Source organism: Dama dama, chromosome 33, assembly GCF_033118175.1.
Source record: "Dama dama isolate Ldn47 chromosome 33, ASM3311817v1, whole genome shotgun sequence".
Taxonomy (NCBI): Eukaryota; Metazoa; Chordata; class Mammalia; order Artiodactyla; family Cervidae; genus Dama; species Dama dama.
The window spans coordinates 10,775,291-10,798,052 of record NC_083713.1 but is presented as its reverse complement, the minus strand read 5'-3'; the positions used below and the strand labels follow the sequence as shown (position 1 = coordinate 10,798,052).

At 39.3% G+C, this 22,762-nt stretch overlaps 1 protein-coding gene and 1 long non-coding RNA gene across 2 annotated transcripts in view; one reads left to right on the top strand and one right to left on the bottom strand.

Moving 5' to 3' along the window:
- Positions 1–503: 503 nt before the first annotated feature.
- Positions 504–22,762, top strand: part of WDR75 (WD repeat domain 75) — a 34,466-nt gene continuing 12,207 nt past the window's right edge. The window contains exons 1-9 of the mRNA XM_061135656.1: positions 504–643; positions 5,831–5,960; positions 6,728–6,793; positions 7,648–7,738; positions 9,829–9,953; positions 14,122–14,192; positions 17,478–17,597; positions 18,037–18,125; positions 22,110–22,268. Of these exons, the coding sequence (XP_060991639.1) occupies positions 558–643; positions 5,831–5,960; positions 6,728–6,793; positions 7,648–7,738; positions 9,829–9,953; positions 14,122–14,192; positions 17,478–17,597; positions 18,037–18,125; positions 22,110–22,268 (937 nt within the window). The 5' untranslated portion in view covers positions 504–557. The remainder of the gene's footprint in view (positions 644–5,830; positions 5,961–6,727; positions 6,794–7,647; positions 7,739–9,828; positions 9,954–14,121; positions 14,193–17,477; positions 17,598–18,036; positions 18,126–22,109; positions 22,269–22,762) is intronic.
- Positions 17,592–22,762, bottom strand: part of LOC133051178 (uncharacterized) — a 55,113-nt gene continuing 49,942 nt past the window's right edge. Inside the window, exons 3-4 of the long non-coding RNA XR_009691791.1 lie at positions 19,122–19,162; positions 17,592–17,804 (exon numbers count right to left, since the gene is read on the bottom strand). This is a non-coding gene — a long non-coding RNA (uncharacterized LOC133051178). The remainder of the gene's footprint in view (positions 17,805–19,121; positions 19,163–22,762) is intronic.

Genomic DNA, 22,762 nt, shown 5'->3' with positions numbered 1-22,762 from the left:
GTGGTGGTTGGAGTAGACTCTTGAGAGTCCCTTGGACTGCAAGGAAATCCAACCAGTCCAGCCTAAAGGAGACCAGTCCTGGGTATTCACTGGAAGGACTGATGCTGAAGTTGAAACTCCAATACTTTGGCCACCTCATGCGAAGAGCTGACTCCTTGGAAATGGCCCTTATGCTGGGAGGGATTGGGGGCAGGAGGAGAAGGGGACGACAGAGGAAGAGATGGCTGGGTGGCATCACCGACTCCACGGACATGAATTTGAGTAAACTTCGGGAGTTGCTGATGGACAGGAGGCCTGACGTGCTGCGATTCATGGGGTCGCAAAGAGTTGGACACGACTGAGCGACTGAACTGAACTGAACTGAACTGAATGTGACGTTGCCCAAACCAAAGATGGCCGCACAGGCGCGGGGTCTTACCATAGACACCTACCATAGAGACTGAGTCCTAGAATGCCCCCGCGTGGCGGCCTGGGTCGGGACAGATTCCCTACCCACCGGCTTCCGTAGAGGAAGCTCGTGGTGGGGCCGACGATATAGCCCTTGCGCGTGCGCCAAGATGGTGGAGGAGGAGGGCATCCGCGTGGTTCGTTGTGGCGGCAGCGAGTTGAACTTCAGGAGAGCGGTGTTCTCTGCGGATTCTAAGTAAGAGGCCATGGGTAATTGCCGGCCCCGCTGAGGGGCGTGAGTCCACGGGTGGTGGGGGACGAGAACTGCCGGGCGCGTCTGGACTGGCCAGCCGGCGCTTCTGGCTCGGGGCGGGTGCGCGCGCGGGAGGGAGCCGGTGTCCGGGTGCTGCAAGAGGAGTCAGAAACCCCTTAATCCAGAGGCGCCGCCGGCCGGGGCGTGCTCGCTTCCCGGCTCCCCGGCTCCCCGGACCTGCAGGTAGGTTGAGGGGGCCCCCGGGCTGACCCTTGCGTCTAAAGAATCGGCTTGGCATTGGAGAGGCTGGAAAATGGTTCAGGCACAGATATGTACGCCGCTACTCTTGGAAAACCACGAGTAAACAGCCTTTTCTTCGGAACGAATCGTGACGTGGGTTGCTGAACGATTGCAGTTTCCTATTTCTTTGCCCTTCCCTATCACCTGAAAAATGCGTTTTGGCAGCCTTTTTGGAGCTCTGCCTAAAACCTGATATTAGGTTCTGTGTGAGATAAATATATGCGTTTAAGCCCTGATGCCCTTGCTCAGCAGTTCAGTGTAGCTGGAAGCGTAACTAAGTCCGGTTCATCTATTGTGTGCCCTTCGCGAGGTTCTTAATCTTTGCCTCAGTTGCCTCATCTATAAACGGGAATAATATTTAGTAGTTCATTTCATAGGGTTGTTAAGAGGATTAAATGCCTTAATACACATTGTTCAGTCCTTCAGTCGTGTCCGACTCTTTGCGGCCCCATGGACACCAAGGCTTCCCTGTCTTTCACGGTCTGTTGGAATTTGCTCCGACTCATGTCGTTTGAGTCGATGACACCATCCAGCCATCTCATCCACTGTCACCAGCCCCCCTGCCCTCAGTCTTGCCCAGCATTAGGGTCTTTTCCATGGCTCTTCACATCAGGTGGCCAAAGTATATATAGAGCATGTCAAACAATGTTTGTCGTTGAATGGCTCAATATATGTTAGCTCTTACCATCCTTGCTATATTGTGAACATCATCTAGAAATGACACAATATAAAAAGAAGGTTTCCAAGTCACTCAGGGATAGACACTTACCAAACACCCTTTCTGTCTTGGAAAAGCAGAGGTAGTATCTTATGAAAGTTTGTATTGCCACAATATCTTATGGGTGTATGGCAATAGTTATCAAATGCATGCATGACTTAAAGAAACTTCTATAAATTGCCCTAGAGTAAAAAAAAAAAAAAAAAAAAAAAGATCTTTTGGTCTTTAAAATAAAAAGGGCTTTGTTGATATTCAACTTGCGAATCAGGAGGAAACTGAGGCTTCAAGAGATTGCCAAAGCTCTGCCACTTTGGATTTATATCCAGTTTCTTCCTCCAGTGTGCTATTTCTACAATTTAGTCATTATATTGGGATCTGATGTTTCTCACTTCCTTAGTCGTGCAGTTAATTTTTAAGTGTTTACCAGCTATGTGTTTGTAACAAACTGAGATTTCGAAAACTAATATAATTCCAGGATTGATCCTACCTTCCAGAATTTCAAACCTAATGAGGAAGAGAAGCTAACCAGTAACAGATGTTTCATACGGTGGCACTTTGGAAGCCCGTAAGAAACAGTGTTTCAGACTGAAAGGATGGAGAAGGTTGATGAGGAAGTGATGTTTAGGCTAGACAGGGATGGAACAAACTCTGGAAGATGGTGAACAACAGGGAAGCCTGGCTTGCTGCAGTCCATGGGGTCGCAAAGAGTTGGACACGACTTGAGCTACTGAACTACAACAAATGGATGGTATTTTGACTAGAGGATATAGATGGAAGGTGTTCGGGATACGGGGCACAGTATAAGCATGAGAACTGTGTGCAGTTAGCTAGTAGGAATGGTGTTTGGAGAGAGCTGGGGGGGGGGGGGGGGTGTGAGTTTTGAACCGAAACATAGAATCAGTTCTAGGTTGTTGTCTGGTCCAAAGAGAGTGTATTTTTTTTAGTTCCCCAGATAAGGTATACTCAGGGGGTGGTAACATAAGATTGTGTTTCAGAATATGAATCTGAAAACTGTATAAGGCTGTATAATACATGGTGGAGAGATGAGAGAGGGTAGGGAAGCATACTCAAGGTACAGTGCTGGCATAGAAGAGGAAGTTACACAGTGAGAAAGTTTCCCTTCAGCAGTAGGATCTTGCAAAACAAGATATATTGGGGTATATTGGAAGGCGGGGAGATCAAGCAAAGCAGACAACTTAAATTGGACTAGGCGGAGGGTTGTCATGGCCTTGGGGTCAGTATATCTGCAGGATAGGGTGAAGGGAAGTGGTGGGAGAAGAGTCTAGAAGGTTATAGACCAGGGCTCTGAAGGCTAATGCAGGCATCCAAGCAAGGGATGACTTTGGCCAAAATTAAGATATTGAAGGTGAAGAGAAAAGGCAGAGATTTGGAGTGCTTTAGCAAATAGGATTAACAAGGAAAAGATGTTGGGTTCATACTGGGCCCCTTGAGTTTAAAGTATCTTGAAAATAAATGTGGATGTAGCAGGTGTTTAGGTAGAAATTCAAGATAGGAACTTGGTCAAGATTTAGAGATACTTTTTTTTCATGTGTGTGTGTGTATATATATATATATAAGCTAATAATTTAAAGCCAGTTTTCTAGCAAATTAACAAGGTTATAATGAAATCACTGAGGACTTGAATGTTATCTAAAAGCTACTACAAAGAGTTGGCTAAGTTATACAAAGAGGAGTAAGGAAATGTTGTATTTTACTTCAAAGAGTTTATCAAAAAAGCTGAAGTAGTAAATGAAACGACAGAATCGTGGAATTTTAGCAGCATTGTTTTTCTTTCCCAGCCCTTACATCATACATTCTTCAGAACCTCATGTAAATCCTGTTTCCTGCTTGAAAACATCATTTATTTCTTCAACACTTTATCAACAAAGATGACTTGAGTCCTCTGTGACAGGCACTGTTGACGGTGCTTTATGTGCATTCCTATCTGCATGGTTTAGGTATTGTTATCCTCATTTTACAGAAGTATTTATTGAGTGTTAGCTGTCTGTGCAAAGCTTGCACTTGCACACATTGTTTCAGTGTACCTTTATAATAATCCTTATAATAACCCTGTGGGTAGAGAACAGTGAGGTTTAGAGAGATTAAGTTCTCCAACATCATTCAGCCCATACATGGATAAAAGCTGACATTCAAACCCATCTGGGTTTGACTTCTTTAAAATGCATTCTTTTCTACCACACTGTATTTCCATTATTATTTGTAATAAGTAAACACAGTTTCTCCCCTCAAGGAGCTCGTAGTCTGGTAGGGAAGGTCTCTCATACATTCTGTGGAAAATGCTGGAGTGGAGCTGAGCCCTGCACCCTGTAGAAGCAGGTTAAGACAGGCACTGATTTGGAACAAAATGAGGGAAGGTTTCCGGTAGAAAGACACCTGAGCTGAATGTTGAAGACACCGAAAATGTTCTCATTCTCCGTGGATAGCAGAATGTGCAGAAGCATGCAGTGTTCCTCTAGGAGTTTGTATTCAAATGTTGATAGTTAAACCCATTGTTCTCTGCTGAGGAGCAAGGAGAGAGGAAATGACTTTCCTCTAGAGAAGAGTATCAAAATCAGCTAGGGTGAGTTTTCAGTCCCCCCTCACCCACCATCATCTCAAGGAAATACTGCCTAAAGGACCCATTGATGCTGATTTGGTGGGGAGGGAGGTTAGGCAGGTTGTCAGAATTTTGAACCACTTGGCCTCTGTTCAAGTGAAAAAGTTCTAGGCAGACTGGAGTCAAACTTAGGAATTTGGATCATATCCTCAAAGCAGTGAAAAAACCTTGAAGGATTTTAATTTAGTCTTTATTTAAGGAAGTAATATGGTCAAGTTTGTAAAAATTAGTCTGGTATGAATAAGAAAAGTGAATTGAAGGGCCACACCTGGAGACCGAAGGGAGCCCTTAAAAGAGTGGTCTGGGCTGAAGCTGGTGAGAACCTGGGTGCGCATGGGAATGGAGAGGAGGAAGCAGCAGCAGGGGGGTCCATAGACCTCGGCCGCTTCATTGCTTGCTCTTTGTTGATCTTATTAAACCGTTGAGCACAGCTGTGTCCCCTGGTCACAGCACTTGGAAGAGGCATCTTGATTTCAGAGATGTATGTGTGAAAACTCAAGTGCTAGAAATGATAGCAGCCCTAGTGAGCATAGGGCTTTACCTGTTGATTATTTTGTAATAATTTTTTCACTGGTTCATTTTATCTAAATAGCTTATAAAATCTTTGAAGATGGGGCAAGTTCTATTTGAATAACTGGACTGAACATTGGAAATCAAATATAAGTAAGGCCTCTGCCCTACAGGAGCTTATGGCTATCTAAGGGAGATGGATATTTAAATAAATGAGGAATTTCAACGATTCAAAAATACTGAGATCATATGATTTGGGATCACAGAGTAGAGAGAGGTCCAGTCTAAGGATTCTGTGGGTTTTACCTTCTATAGTATATGAGGAAGCACCATGTTAGACATGTACAGTGTCAAATCTAATAGGCACAGAAGAAACATTTTTTTATTTGATAGCTACTAGAATATTTGCAATTCTGAGCTTTGTCTTATGGTTATACCTGCTATGAAAAAAGTCAAACATTACCCCAGGTTAACCACAGTTAATAATTTAGTAGCCTCTGCTATATGGAAGAAAGCCACAAATCTAGAAAATCAAAGGCAAAATCAGCATTTTGGCAGTAAGAAAAAGAACTGCCATAATTTCTTTATACTTTGCTGTATGAGAGACCTCACTAGGTAGAGAGAATCTTTGACTTTGTACTTGTAACCTGGTGTCCGCCATGAATGATGGAGTGTTGAAGGACAAGGAAAGACGGCTGTTACACGCCACCACAGAATAGTAACTGATAGTGCCTAACACAGTCTTTGCGTCCATTAGTGAGCAGGCAGCTTGGTTAGGTCAGCTGTTTTTGCAGGATGATTCCATACAGCTCTGCCCCTGGCACAGGCTAGAGATGAGATTTTGGCATCATTGATCTACTTTTGAGAGTTAATGAACTAAATGGTCTGAGATGTCTCCGTAGGTGTGAGCAACACAATTTTAGTATACAGTTCTTGCACTTTTATTTTGAATGAAATCTCCATTGCATGTTTTAATTTTTTATGGACAATAGACAGATTATACTGTATGGAGAATGTGAATCTTGTTTTTCTCTCTTATTTCCAGGTATATCTTCTGTGTCTCTGGAGACTTTATTAAAGTTTATAGCACAGCTACAGAAGAATGTGTGCATATATTGCAAGGGCACAGAAATCTGGTGACCGGAATCCAGCTCAATCCCAACAACCATCTACAGGTGTTAAACAATTCACAATTGAATATTTTAATATTGGTGTTACTGTTGCCAGAATAATTTAAATTGAATTTGGCTGAGAAGCTTTCTAAGTGACGATCGAGGAAATATCTATTTTGGTTTTCTGATTCAGGATATTTTTCACTTATTCTTAATTATTAAAATAGGATCACAGCCTAGAACTACATTGTTTATGAGATGAGTTCCATGTCCTACTCCACCATCTTTCTTGTAAGTTTTCACAATAATAGCACACACAGAAGTTCAGTGTATCCTTAGTAAAACTCAGTCCACTGAAACAAATAAAAACATATTACTAAGGCATTCTGGTGTTACCAAAGTTTGGCCCACAGACTGTTGGTTACAGGTCTGCAATGAGATAAGTGTAGAGATTGATTGTCTGTTACAACCTACATTCCTCTGATACCCCTGCAAGATAAAAGTAGTTTTGCTGATAAAGAACTGGGCTCTGAGATTATAGTCACAAGCTCCCAAGAGTTCTTTATTACTTAGTACCTTATCATCTCCCTCTTGAAGGTAGAGGGTTGACTTTTTTCCTTCTTTTAATTAAAATTTAATAGGTCTCATTTCTGCAAAGAGCTGTGATAAGATTTTTTATTTTGCAAAAACAGTATAAATGACTTCATGTCTTTAAAGCTAATAATGGATTAATGAATAGGCAATGCCTTCTGTATCCGCATTTAAGTTACTTGATAATTCTATTGTAGTTCTTTTTCTTAATCAGTTTTGTACTATTTTTACCCTTTTAGCTGTATTCTTGTTCCTTTGATGGCACGATTAAACTGTGGGACTATATAGATGGCATTTTGATAAAGGTACGTGGGTTGAGTTTCCATTTTCCTTATGTGAAGAGGAATGGCAACATAAGACAGATGTATTTTGTTACTTCTCTAAGGTCTCATCTTTTTAGATAGCCTTCCTAAAATGTCATGAAATTCACTCGTGATAAAAGATAAATTTGACTATATAAAATTTTAAACTTTTTTAACCAAAAAATGAGCAGTGAAAGAACATATTTACAAGAGATATTATCGGTGATACACAAAATTACCAAAAACCAATAAGGAAAAACTAGTGACCCCACAGGAAAAAAAAAAGTTGGTATAGAGTAGGAATATGTAATACACGAAAAAGAAATAGCCAATAAACATGAAAAGGTTCTTAACCTTGTTAATAGTTAAATGTAAATTAAGAGATAACACAGCATTTTTCCCTGTCAGTTTAGACAGATTACAAATTGAAACTATATGTGATAAAATATAGAGAAATAGACATTTTTGTGTATAGTTGGTATATGAAACTGAAAATGAATACCATTGCTTCAGCAATCTCACCCTTAGGAATCTCTTGTTGGAATAATGGCAGGTACATATGGTTCTTAAAACATTAAACATTGTTCATGGTAGAAAAAAGTTGAATTTAATCTTGAGTTAAATTTGGATATTCATTCAATAGAATACTCTGCACCCATTGAAAAGAACCAAGTAGATCTAGAGATATTCACTTAAAAGGTTATTCAGTAAATACATACTGAGTGTCTCCCTAGGCCAAGTTTTCTTCCGTAGTTGGCAGTGTAACAGTGAGCAAAATGGATTAAAAAATCCCTCCTGTTATGAAACTTTTGCATGGGATGGATAGAATAAATAATATGGTGCTCTTTATCTTTCAGACCTTCAGGGTTGGATGTGAACTTCATGCCCTCTTTACTCTTTCCTGTGCTGAGGATTCTGTGTTTGTTACAATAAATAAAGAAAAACCAGGTATAGTAAATTAATTTATTTTGATTTATATAACTTTGAGTGGCTTTTTTTTTTTTTTTTTTTAAACAGTGTCTCAAATTTAACATTTCCATTTTAGTCTGAATTCCACAGTTTTTGGAGCTGATGTTTAAATTGGTTTCATCATTATTGCAGTCATTTTGGGGAGGGTTTGTATTACTTTCTGAAGTATTGATGAGGGAATGATTATTTAAAATATGGTTGTGATAATGGACAACCTAACTAATTTTAAAGCTGTTTTGAGCTACAGTGTGTCTTGCTACTGAACAAATGTCATTTTTAAGCATCCCTGTCATTTTACCCATCCTCGAACACCTCCCATTTGTTGACCTTGAATCTGGAAGAAATGGTATAGAAAACAAATTATTAGAAACTAAGAGAGTGGCTAAATTATTTTTATATTTTTGTTATCATTGGAACATTATTCACTGAAATTTGCCATGTTTCAGAGCATTTTAGGAAATCGAGAATATCTTCAGTGGTTACAAGTAGTTATCCTTTAGCAGTAAGTTTAATACCCCAACATTGATATAAAGAGTATATCCAAAACATTTTTCTAATCTCAGACTTTAAGAATCCCAGTGCAACCTGTGTTTGTCCTCCTTAAAATAGAGTTGTATTCAGAATTCAAAGAAGCTTTAAATTTGTTACTGGGTGGTCAGCTAGATTGGCTCACAACTCATTAAGTAATCCTTTCCATGGTGGGGGTGGTTTGGAAGTTTTGGGGGGGTTTTTGGTTTGTTTTTGGGAGGTGTTGGTAGTTAGATTTTTGGGATTTGGGGAGGGGGTTGTTTCTTTTGTTGAAACAGTTTGCAGATTGTTAATGTCATGGACTTTTAAGTAACTTGAGAATAGTCACAACTGTGAAAGTGAAATCGTTTTTAGTTAGAAGTCATTTGGTACCAAAATGTGACATGAAAGAATAAAAAGCTATGAGTTTTCATATGTGACCCATAAACCATCTCTAAGGGACATTTCAAAAAATGTTCTGGAAATGGCAATATATTTCTTAAAATGGTTGTTGCCTTATCAGGTGACTATTTAAAATAGCACTTTTCAGTATCTAGGTTCTGCCTGTACATAAGTATGTGAATTCTTAATGTCTGTTGTTTAGTCACTCAGTCGTGTCCAACTCTTGTGACCTCATGGACTGTAGCCCACCAGGCTCCTCTGTCCATGGGATTCTCCAGGCAAGAATTCTGGAGTGGGCTGCTGTTTCCTTCTCCATCTTAATGTCTATCTTAATTCTTAATCTCTGTGCTTATTAAAAAAATTAATGTTTCTAAACTCTGATTCACTGGGTCTGAGATTTGGTCTAGGAATGAGCATTTTTTGTATCTTCCTAGGTGGCTTTGCTCATCATTGTGGTTTGGTAGCCACTCCCCATACTCACCGCATGATTCCTTGGTTGAAGTGGGCAGTGTTGGGGAAGACTTAACTTTAGAAAAGAAAGTACGTGTTTAGGATTTAGGCATATTAAGTTTGAGATGACTGAAAAGGCTGTAAGAAGGACTGGAAAACAGAAGAAAATAGTAGGTCAATGTGTTACAGAATTTTATATTCATTATAAAGTCTAGGGGGCATCCTTGGTAGAGAATAAGGAAGAAATGGTACAGTGAAATATAACTGTTTGCTGTTAAGGAGAAGCTATTTTAACAGAATGCAAAAAGAAAAGCGTGCCAGTTTACAGAAAAGATTTATTCTGTGTATGTGTGGCAAATCCATAGCATTTCTGAAAGCTCTCAGATGATTTGTTCTTGTGGCTGCTCATTTATCATATTCTGTCTCCATTTTAAAGCTCATCTCAGCACTTTGGAAAGCAAAATGCACCAGTAAAAGATTGTTTCCTATTTCTACATATATGATGCTTGTGTGTATACATAAATTGCTTGTGAGATTAGACTTCTGTTAAAACTTGTGTATTCAAATGAAGAATACAGCTTGTTCAGAGAACCTAGAATTATGATCTTGGCATCAAGTGAACTCTGGAGTTCTGATAAACAGTTTTATATGAACAAACACACATGCTTTCTCTGGAGAAACTTTCTATTAATATAACTGCCTTTGGCTAGATGTCTTTCAGCTGGCTTCAGTGAAACTACCAAAATCATCAAGTCAGGAAATAGAAGCTAAGGAGCTCTCCTTTGTTTTGGATTACGTAAACCAGTCACCCAAGTGCATTGCCTTTGGAAATGAGGTAAAATTTGCTTTGTTGATTTTCTTTTGTGTACATAAAATCTCTTTCCTGCAGTCTTGCCTCTGAGTATTTTATGTTACAGTCATTTAATATTGCCTTGAGTTACAGTGCCTTTGTTAGTAACTAAAAAAACTGTCTTGCGACTTTAGCATATGTTTGCGGTATAGATTTTTTTAGGGTGATTCTCATTTTATATATTGTGTCTTACTACTCTTATAAACTCTGTAATTGTTCAGAAAAATCAATGGTTTGACATTTTTTCTGTACTTCTTAGCCTGTACCACATAAAAGCCACTTAAATCCTTTGATTATAGATAAGTGTCTTTTGAAAATATGACCTCCATGTCTATAAATAATACGCCTTTACAGAAAAGTAAAATGGAATCTCACAAGCGATAATATTTGAGAAATCTTTTTCTAGACCTTTTCTTAAATATGTATAAAATAACTTCCCAAACTGAATAATTATCTGAGGGTTTTATCTTTTTTTTTTTCTTCACTTAGCATTGCAGCATGTGTATACTTAAATTTTTATCTGAAACAGTAACTGTATGATGTTCATACAATTTATTTAGCTATCACAAATCAAGTACCATAGAAAGCCCCTAGATATCATTGTGATGTCATGTTTCTTTAGTCTTAAGTTTTGTAACATTATTTTGGCTTTGTTCTAAAAAGGATTAATTTCTTAGAGAAAACACTTTTAACATTATAAACGTCATTACTCTTCAGCATCATAGTCATCAGTTAAATACAAATTAAAAGCACAATGAGATACTACTTCACGTCCACTAGAACAGATAGTGGCGGTAAGGGGTGGTGGCTAATATGGGGTAAAGTTAAACATGTGCCTTTACTGTGACCCAGCAGTTCTGCTCATAGGTAGCAACGTGAAAGCATGGCCACAAAATGACACGTATGAGAAAGTGTGCATCAGTAAGAGAGTAAACGATTTGTAATACATACATGTATTGTATGTAATACATATGCATTCACTGGGAGCTGCTTCACAATAAAAAGGAACTAATGATACGTATAAGAGCATGGGTGAATCTCAGAAAGGGAATATTGAGCTACCATTGGAATGTATTCAGTTCAGTCGCTCAGTCATGTCTGACTCTTTGTAACCCCATGAATCGCAGCACGCCAGGCCTCCCTGTCCATCACCAACTCCCAGAGTTTATTCAAATTCATGTCCATCAAGTTGGTGATGCCACCCAGCTATCTCATCCTCTGTCGTCCCCTTCTCCTCCTGCCCCCAATCCCTCCCAGCATCAGGGTCTTTTCCAGTGAGTCAACTCTTCGCATGAGGTGGCCAAAGTACTGGAGTTTCAGCTTCAGCATCAGTCCTTCCAGTGAACACCCAGGACTGATCTCCTTTAGGATGGACTGGTTGAATCTCCTTGTAATCCAAAGGACTCTCAAGAGTCTACTCCAACACCAAAAGCATCAATTTTTCGGTGCTCAGCTTTCTTCACAGTCCAACTCTCACATCCATACATGACCACTGGAAAAACCATACCCTTGACCAGACGGACCTTTGTTGGCAAAGTAATGTATCTGTTTTTTAATATGCTGTCTAGGTTGGTCATAACTTTCCTTGCAAGGAGTAAGCGTCTTTTAATTTCATGGCTGCATTCACCATCTGCAGTGATTTTGGAACCCCCCAAAATAAAATCTGACACTGTTTCCACTGTTTCCTGATCAATTTGCCATGAAGTGATCATACCAGATGCCATGATCTTAGTTTTCAGAATGTTGAGCTTTAAGCCAACTTTTTCACTCTTCTCTTTCACTTTCATCAAGAGGCTTTTTAGTTCCTCTTCACTTTCTGCCATAAGGGTGGTATCATCTGCATATCTGAGGTTATTGATATTTCTCCTGGCAATCTTGATTCCAGCTTGGGCTTCTTCCAGCCCAGCGTTTCTCATGATGTACTCTACATATAAGTTAAATAAGCAGGGTGACAATATACAGCCTTGACGTACTCCTTTTCCTATTTGGAAGCAGTCTGTTGTTACATGTCCAGTTCTAACTATTGCTTCCTGACCTTCATACAGGTTTCTCAAGAGGCAGGTCAGGTGGTCTGGTATTCCCATCTCTTTCAGAATTTTCCACAGTTTATTGGGATGTATTAGATTGGTGCAAAAGTAATTGCGGTTTCAGACCATGAATTTTAAATCATTATAATGAGGCTGAACTGCATCTTTATTAATCAAAATAGGGACCATTGCAATCAGAACATTTTTGCCAATGAGAAATAAGTTTGCTTATTCCTGTATCATAAAAATCAGGATGTGTCAAACTCTTGGAAAGCATTTTCTCCCTCCTCCTGGTTGTGGAGCATTTTCCCTGCAAAAAGTTGTTGAGATGCCAGAAGAAGTGGTAGTCGGTTGGCAAGAAGTCAGGTGAATGTAGTGGATGACGCAAAACTTGATAGCCTAAATCATTCATTTTTTGAAGTGTTGTTTGTGTGATGTGCAGTCAGGCATTGTCTTGGGGAAGAATTGTGCCCTTTCTGTTGACCAGTGCCGACTGCAGTCATTGCAGTTTTCACTGCATCTCATCAACTTGCTGAGCATACACCTCAAATGTAATGGTTTCACCAGGATTCAGAAAGCTGTAGTGGATCAGACAGGCAGGAGACCACCAAACAGTGGCCACGACCTTTTTTTGATGTGAGTTTGGCTTTGGGAAGTGCTTTGGATCTTGTCAGTCCACCCACAGAGCTGGTCATTGCTGGTTGTCGTATACGATCCACTTTTCCTGGTATGTCACAGATCGAGAAATGGTTCATTGTTGTTCCATAGAATAAAAAGTATATATAGATATATATATATATATATTTTTTTTTTTCCTTTTTGGTCAGCTCTTGAGACTACTACTCGTTGACCTTTTTCACCTTTCCAGTTTGCCTCAAATGCCGAACAACCCTAGAAAGGTTGGCGTTGAGTGCTTTGGCAACATCTCACGTAGTTGTAAGAGGATCAGCTTTGATGATGGCTCTCAGTTGGTCGTTGTCAACTCCCAGTGGCCAGCTACTCCCCTCCTCTTCCAGGCTCTCGTCATCTTGGCAAAATTTCTTTAATAACCACTGCCCTGTACATTCAGTAGTCGTTCCTGGGCCAGATGCATTGTTGATGTTATGAGTTGTCTCTGCTGCTTTATGATCCATTTTGAACTCAAGAGAATCACATAAATTTGCTTTTTGTCTAATACCATTTCTATAGTCTAAAAATAAGTATAAACAGCAAGCAGTAAGTCATTAGCAAAAAACATAAAGTGAGAAATATGCATTAAAATGATGTATAACATAACCACATTTTTTTTAAGAATGCTTCCCAATATCAAATGGCAGAGTTCAACAGTGCAAAACCACAGTTACTTTTGCACCAACCTAATATTTACCATTCTGTTCTAGAACAGGCCGAGAGGTAAGCTGTGGTGATAGCTGGCAGGGGTAGGGGCATTGGGGATTGACTGGAATAAAGAACAAATGAGCATTCCTGAGGCAAAGAAAATGTCCTAAACCTTGATTGTGGTGGTAGTTAGTGGTTATATACATTTCAGACATTGCACTTTACTGTTTATAAATTATGCCATAATAGAGAAAAGTTTTAATCATTATACTTAAAGTTCGAGAGTCTAGTTTTAGGATATAGGACCTACATTCATCTTTAATTTTCTGATTATTGTAAAAGTAGGAGTATCCTTTCCATACAATAATCATGCTGGTAAAGAATCCGCCTGCAGTGCACGAGACCCCAGTTCAATTCCTGGGTCAGGAAGTTCCCCTGGAGAAGGCATAGACTACCCACTCCAATTTTCTTGGGCTTCCCTGGTGGCTTAGATGGTAAAGAATCTGCCTGCCTTGTGGGAGACCTGGGTTGGAAAGATCCTCTGGAGGAGGTCATGGCAACCCAGTATTCTTGCCTGGAGAATCCCCGTGGACAGAGGAGCCTGATGGGCTACAGTCCATGGGGGTCACAAAGAGTCGACTAAGCAACTGCACATCCTTTCCATTGTTAAACTGTAATATATTGTTTCATATTAATATACTCTTGATCAGCAAAACAGTTCTGTTGCTTTGTTAACTATTGTGATGAGAATATTTCTTTTTAAAGGGTATTAACTTTTTATGAATGTTATCTTCTCTTTGCAATACCAGGGGGAGTATGTTGCTGCAGTACGGGACTTCTACTTGTCTGTTTATTTTTTCAAAAAGAAAAAAACAACAAGGTAAGAATTCCTTTTTGATAGCTTTATTTTATTTACTCAAGAGTTCATTGTAATTTTATCTATCTTAGTTTTATTCATCCTGTGACCCAAAAATATTTCTGTACCATATTAAAATTATGAAACCACAAGATACAAAGGTAGATTTTTTAATCCACAGTGAGTTAAAATTATTACGCACAAAATCCTAGGGAGCTTGTCTCCCTAAAACCCCATCCACACATAGATTTCTGCTGTCAGAATTGGGATATGGTTTCCAAAGTCTTTTCTAGATGATTCTCATTGATTTTTATGGCTATAGGAATGAATACAGGCTTTCAGATATCTGGGCTTAACATGATTCAAATTAGTTCATTGAACCTTCTTGCACTTCAGATTAACATACATTTTAAATGGGGATGATACCATTAAATGGGGATCATGAACTCCTTATTGCAAAATTCAGACTTAAGTTGAAGAAAGTAGGGAAAACCAGTAGACTCTTCAGATATGACCTAAATCAAATACCTTAACAATTATACAGTGGAAGTGGCAAATAGATTCGAGGATTTAGATCTGATAGAGTGCCTGAAGAACTATGGATGGAGGTTCGTGACATTGTACAGGAGGCAGTGATCAAGATATTCTGCAAGAAAAAGAAACGCAAAATGGCAAAATGGCTGTCTGACGAGGCCTTACAAATACCTGAGAAAAGAAGAGAAACTAGAGGCAAAGGAGAAAAAGAAAGATACACCCATTTGAGTGCAGAGTTCCAAGGAATAGCAAGGAGAGACAAGAAAGCCTTCCTCAGTGATCATTGCAAAGAAGTAGAGGAAAACAATAGAATGGGAAAGACTAGACATCTCTTCAAGAAAATTAGAGATATCAAGGGAACATTTCATGCAAAGATGGGCACAATAAAGGACACAAAGGGTATGGACCTAACAGAAGCAGAGGATATTAAGAAGAGGTGGCAAGAATACACAGAAGAACTACACAAAAAAGATCTTCATGACCCAGATAACCATGATGGTGTGATCACTCACCTAGAGCCAGACATCCTAGAATGTGAGGTCAAGTAGGCCTTAGGAAGCATCACTAAGAACAAAGCTAGTGGAGGTGATGGAATTCCAGTTGAGCTATTTCAAATTCTAAACGATAATGCTGTAAAAGTGCTACACTCAATATGCCAGCAAATTTGGAAAACTCAGCAGTGGCCACAGGACTGGGAAAGGTCAGTTTTCATTCCAATCCCAAAGAAAGGCAATGCCAAAGAATGCTCAAACTACCACACAGTTGAACTCATCTCACATGCTAGCAAAGTGATGCTCAAAATACTCCAGGCGAGGCTTCAACAGAATGTGAACCGTGAACATCCATATTTTCAAGCTGGATTTAGGAAAGGCAGAGTAGCCAGAGATCAAATTGCCAACATCCGTTGGATCATCAGAAAAGCAAGAGAGTTCAAGAGAAACATCTGCTCCTGCTTTATTGACTATGCCAAAGCCTTTGACTGTGTGGATCACAACAGACTGTGGAAAATTCTTCAAAAGATGGGAATACCAGACCACCTTACCTGCCTCCTGAGAAGCCTGTATGCGGGTCAAGAAGCAACAGTTAGAATTGAACATAGAACAACAAACTGGTTCCAAATCAGGAAAGGAGTACGTCAAGGCTATATATTGTCACCCTGCTTATTTAACTTATATGCAGAGTACATCATGTGAAATGCTGGGCTAGATAAAGCACAAGCTGGAATCAAGATTACTGGGAGAAATATCAATAACCTCAGATACGCAGATGACACCACCGTTATGGCAGAAAGCAAGGAAGAACTAAAGAGCCTCTTGATGAAAGTGAAAGGGGAGAATGAAAAAGTTGGCTTAAAGCTCAACATTCAGAAAACCAAGATCATGGGATCTAGTCCCATCACTTCATGACAGATAGATGGGGAAACAGTTTTAGGGGCTCAAAAATCACTGCAGATGGTGGCTGCAGCCATGAAATTCAAAGACACTTGCTCCTTGGATGAAAAGCTGTGACCAATCTAGACGGCATATTAAAAAGTAGAGACGTACTTTGCTGACAGAGGTCCGTCTAGTCAAAGCTATGGTTTTTCTAGTAGTCTTGTATGGATGTGAGAGTTGGACTATAAAGAAAGCTGAGCACAGAAGAATTGATTCTTTTGGACTGTGGTGTTGGAGAAGACTCTCAAGAGACCCTTGGACTGCAAGGAGATCGAACCAGTCAATCCTAAAGGAAGTCAGTCCTGAGTATCCATTGGAAGGACTGATGTTGAAGCTGAAATTCCAATACTTTGGCCACCTGATGTGAGGAACTCACTCATGGAAAAGACCCTGATGCTGGGAAAGATTGAATGCAGGAGGAGAAGGTGACGACAAAGGATGAGATGGTTGGATGTCATCACCAATTCAGTGGACATGAGTTGGGTAAGCTCCAGGAGTTGGTGATGGACAGAGAATCCTGGCGTGCTGCAGTCCATGGGGTCGCAGAGTTGGACACAACTGAGCAAATGAACTGAATAGAGTGTAAGGATGAATGAGATAATATATTTAAAGAGGCTGGTGCTAAGCATGGGACTTCCCAGGTGGTAAAGACTCTGTCCGCCAATGCAAGAGATACTTGAGATGTGGGTTTGATCCTTGGATTGGGAAGTTTCCCTGGAGAAGGAAATGGCAACCCACTCCAGTATTCTTTTCTGGAAAATCCCATGGACAGAGGAGCCTGGTGGGCTACAATCTGGGATTGCGAAGAGTCACACAGGACTGCGCACACCACACAGCAACGCAGTGCTAAGCATGAGAAGTCACTCTTCAGGTGACGCTGTCCTCTCTAACCCTGCCTTAAGATTGACATTTGTTTTCCCTTGCAGTATAATAAGGATCCTGACATCTTTGAACAGATTATCCAGTTGTCTCAGATATAATTTCTTAGGGTTATCCATATATAATACTGAAAACTTAGCTTAAACACGAAATTTTAACAAACTTTGGCCAGGTAGAAAACCACGAAAAGGACTGTCTATTCTTTACTTCACTCTCAGTGGCCTCCATAGATTAGTTATTATGGTAGAATGTTATTCACATGAAGTTTATATTGTGTAATAACAAATGTTTATAAGACACAATTCATGATTCCTGGTCACAGTTTTTCTTAAAAATCGAACATTATATTCAGTGCATACTGAGAGCTCACAGGTTTGGCTTGATAAGGATGGGCCTCCTTTTTACCTAACTATATCACACCCACCAAGTCTTTAATAATCAAGGTAAAATTTTTTTCTTCTAGGTTTACCTTATCATCATCAAGAAATAAGAAACACGCTAGGAACAACTTTACCTGTGTAGCCTGTCACCCAAAGGAAGATTGCATAGCAACTGGTCACAAGGACGGCAAAATTCGTCTTTGGTCAGTTTACTCTTGAAGAGCTTGACGGTCATTTATTTCTTCTGGATTAGTCCTGCAGAACAGGGGTATACCTGGGTACAGGGGAAAGGACAGAACCGAAGAGCAGCAGCTGATAGTAGAGATGAGGTTTTGCTGGCGTCCTCCCTTTCTTGTATTACTATACTCTCGTTGCACAGACTTACTATTTTAAGATTTCAACCCTTGGCCCTAGGAGTAAAAAAAAGTGCATTTTATTTATAAGAGAGCTTTTTGTCAGCTTTTAAGTAAAATGGAAAGAGTAACAACAGTGAATATTGAACTCGTAGGATACTATGATGGCCTGTTGTTTGCAGAAGTAACTGGTTTAGAAATAGAAAGTATTCTTTTTGCACGTTAAAACCAGTGAGCTTGATAAACATACTCCTTTGACCAAATTAAGAATTTTGATTTTCTCCAACAGGAGGAATTTTGATGATGAAAAGAAATACACATATACATGTTTACATTGGCATCATGATTTGGTTATGGATTTGGCTTTTTCAGTGACAGGTAAGTGCAGATTTAACAATTAAAATGAAGTTTTGAAATGTGTGAACCAAGTGTTTTAATTCACTGTATTTATAGTCTGAAAGATTTAGAATTGCCTAGGCCAAATGAATTTTAAGCACTTACATACTACCCGTGTTTTAGGCACAGTTGGCACAATGCTTATTGCACAATACCATTTGCCTAAGGTTTCAAAGCCCTTCGGCGTATCAAAGTGTACACCTGTGATAAAGCCGCCTGTTAATACACACCTGTTTAAATTATATTACTTTTTTGTTTTAATGCATGTGCACATTGTCAGGTGCTTGTTGTCCATGAGTATAACTAAAGTTTATCAAGAGCAAGTGACTGCTGGTGCTTCACATCCATTATGTCATTTAATCGTTGACTCCAAAAATAATAGGCACCTTTATTCTCATTGTACAGATGCCATAAATGAGCTTTATAGTTGAGAACCAACTTGCTTAAAAGGTCACATGGCTAGTAAGTTCGATTTGGACCTAGATCTAGTTCAAAAGTTTCTTTTTTTTACCTATAAGATCGCCACATTCACTGTTTGAGGTTAATTCAGTCCTTCATTCCACTTAAGCTGCAGGAGAGTGGCTGTAATGAGTAAAAATACCCCCTTGGAAGTAGGATGACCTTCAACAGAAATTTGGGGTACATTTTGTCTTTGATTACTTTAGCATCCCTACACCTGTGTGCTGAAAATCATATCGTTATATTTTGACTGGTTCTGAACAGTGCAGGGGAGGGGTGCTAGATGCTCCAGAAGTTGATGTACCTGGAGAAGGTGGATTTTCTTCCTGCAAGTTTTCCTAGAGGTGGCCAGGACAAGTCTTAGTACCGCGTGCTCTGGATTCCTACAGGGTTGCTTGGGTTTAACTCACTGGAGCCTTGGGAAGTAGAAGGTACCCTCAGCCCACTTGTGCTTTTGATTTTGGGGGCTGGGGGCTGGGGAGTGGTATGTGGAAGGGTGGGACCCAGCCTAGTACTTACTTAGGGTAGTACAACAGGAGTCCAGCCGTGACATACGGGAGCTAAGAACAAAAGGAGAACGAAGAGGGTGTTAACCCTGTGGATGAATCACATAAGCTGTCCTATCTTTAACCCCACCCCCACCCCAGCCCCCAGAGTACAGATGAGGGTGTTTGTGGCATTTTGTAAATATGCGTCTGTAATGTTCCAGGCAGGGTCTTTATTCTTTCCTGACCATAGGTGGTTTCTTTTGCCCTTCCTGCGCAGTTTGTTTTTCTCCGCTGTGGTCCCTGCTCAAAGCAGGACCAAGATCAACTGATAAATATTATCCTTGTGACTTTTCTCTTTGGTTGTCCTTACCCATCCTGCCCACCTCCTATCAAGTTAGTTATTAGTCATAGCTTTCTTGATGGCCTTACTTATCCTTAAGCCCTGGAACATTCAGGATCGGCCTTTTCAGGTGGGGTTTAGGGAGAAGGCATAGATAGATTAGTTGGCACTCAAAGAAAGAAAAAACGAATACCAAGTGCCTCTCCTGTGAAACAGGGCTTTCACACCGGAGGTACTGCTGATCAGCTTGGCTGATAGAGAGTTGAATTCTTGATGTCATTTTTTTAAATCACATGAATATTTGTAAACAAGAAGTAATATAGTACATGGTTGTCAGTGAAATGTTGACAATTCAGAATTGACCCTGAATATGTATAAGAGTTAATTGAAGAAAGAAATTAGTTGTCTGTGCAAACAGTTTTTAGAACTGTTTATAAGTTAGGGCAAATATTAACTATATAAACTGTTTTGGCTCTGCTTTGAACCCAGTCATGTTGTCTGTGAGCATCTAATTTTTGTTGTTTTTTAAATTATGAAAATAAGATAACACATTTACAGGAGACCTGGAAAATACAAAACAGAGTTACATGTAGTTTCACCATATATATTACAATTGTCAGTTCTAAGTTGATAAATTAAGATTTTTAGTTAAAGTTTGAATATCAAACTCTCAGAAATTATTAGAATGAATGTATAGAGGAGTACAAGAATATAGTAAACCTGAAAAGCACTATGAACCAATTTGATGTAATTAAGATTAATACAATTTTCACACAACAGTAGGATACAAATTTTATTCAAGTTCCCATAGACTAGAAACTAGGAGATATATCCAGACATAAGACCAGGTGCAAAACTTTTTAGCCATAAAGTATTGATATTACACAGTCTGTTCTCTTTTTACTGTGGAATTATGTTAGAGCTCAATATCAAGAGATATTTGAAAATAACCCACATGTTTTCTTCAAGTGCAGTGTGACCTTTACCAAGAGAGATTGGCCATTGAAAGCCTCAGTAAAGTTAGAGGACTGAAAAAACACTGAGGGTGATTGCAGAGAATCTTTTAAATGAGAAATGAATAGCAAAGCTGCTTTAAAAAATCCCATATATTTGGAAATTAAATGTTCACTTTTGAATGAGGAGTATATATCTAAGATGCCATAACAAGGAAAATTACAAAATATTTGTGATAGAATAAAAGTGAAAAGAGAATTCACCAGAATTTTTTGTATGCAGCTGATACCGCTCAGTGCAATTAAATACAATGTAGAGTCTTGAATAAGGTATGAAAACAAATAATGGACACTAGCGTAAAATTTTGTGAGATGTGAACAAAATCTGTACTTCAGTTACTAATACTATATCACATGTTAAGTTTTTTTTTTTTTTTTTTTTTAATTTTTACAATGTTGTGTTGGTTTCTGCCATACAACAATGCAGATCAGGTGTGATTACACATACATCCCTCCCTCCCCTAGCCTCCCTCCCCTGCCCCCATCCCCTCCTTCTAGGTCATCACAGAGCACCAGGCTGGGCTCCCTGTGCTACTCACAGCTTCTCACCGCTATCCGTCTCACACCCAATAGTGCATATATGCTGATGCTGCTTTCTGCATTCATCCCCCTCTCTCCCTCCCCCACTGTGTCCACAAGTCCATTCCGTATCTACATCTGCATCTCCTTTCCTTCCCTGCAAGTAAGCTCATCAATATCACTTTTTCTAGATTCCAAAAATATATGTGTTAATGTACTATATTTGTTTTTCTCTTTCTGACTTACTTGACTATAACAGATTCTAGGTTCATCCACCTTGTTAGCATCTGATTTGTTACTTCATTCTGATCCTTAAGCCTTTCTTATTTCAGTGCTCTAGGACTTCAGGTTAATGTTGAATAAAAGTGGTATGGTGTTCCCAACACAGGAGGAAGATTTTCAATATTTCACCACTAAATTACTTGTAGATTTTCTATAGGTGTTTTGGTGAAATTTTAAAGGTCTCACTACTTGGTTACTGAGTTTTTATTATGGGTCTAGAATAATATCATATACGTTCTGTGCATCTATAATAAAATACCGATGATTTATTTTTCTTTTATTCTCTAAGTAGAGTTCATTACCTTGGTTTATTTTTCAAATGTTAAAATAACCTCACATTGCTGCAATAAACTTTACCCTGCAGTGATGTCCTGTCTTTTTAGTGTATCATTGGATTCAGCTTGCTGTTTCATTTTGTAGTTTTTTCCTGTTAAGAAATTGGCTTGCACTTTCCTTAATAGTGTACTAGTTTTGGTGCTGAAGTATGCTGGTCTTCAAAACAAATTGGGAAGTGTTCTTTCTTTTTTGTTACCTGGAACAGAGTAAAACTGGTTTATTTCTTCCTTAAATGTTTGGAAAAGTTCACTAGTGAAGCCATTTGGGCCTGGAGGATGTTTGTGTTACCCAGTTTTTCTGGTTATTGGCAGAATTGGTCAGCAACAAAGTAGTCACATATTACCAAAAAGAAAAAAAAATCCCTGGATCAGTGATCTTTAAATCTTTTGTCTTCCAAGTTTATTAAAAGATATAAAGACACTTGTTTGCATATTTTTAAAAATATTTCTCTAACATAGGAAAAATCACAACATTGATCATATCTTCCTATTTTTCTCTGTCTTTTTCGTTTCTTTGGGTGGATGAGAAGGCAGCAGCCTGCTGAGCGGGGGCCGTGAGTCTGTCCTCGTGGAGTGGCGTGAGGCAGCAGAGAAGAATAAGGAGTTCCTGCCCCGCTTAGGAGCCACCATTGAACACATCTCAGTGTCACCAGCCGGGGATTTGTTCTGTACTTCACATTCCGATAACAGTAAGTCTGAATGTGTTGTCGTGAGCAAATAGGATTTTGTGTAATGTCATAAAATAGCTAGCGTCTGTAGGGAGTGGAAAATAGCAAACTAAGTAGCATAGGATTTAACCAGCACTTTTTTCTCTTCCATTTCTCATCTTTTCTCCACCCTTTTCTTGCCCTTAGATGCCACCAGAATCCTACATTTCCAAAGTTGTTTTTATGAGAGTGTAGGGCTAAGTGTATTTGGTTATTGTTGTGCCACTTACATTTAAAGATCTTTTTCATGTGGAATGATTGGGGGATAAAAGAAGGGTTTTGAAATGGGCGTTTGTGTTTTTACAATAGAATGGCATTTTCGTAAGAATGCTATGAGATTTTCCTGTTGTATAACCATTATCTCAGTGTGAGAGCTGTTATCTCAGTGTGGGATTTTGACAGAAATGGAGACAGTCTTGTGATTCCTCCAAAGCATTTAGTCATCCTGTTGTAACCCAGCTGAGATGTGAATCCCA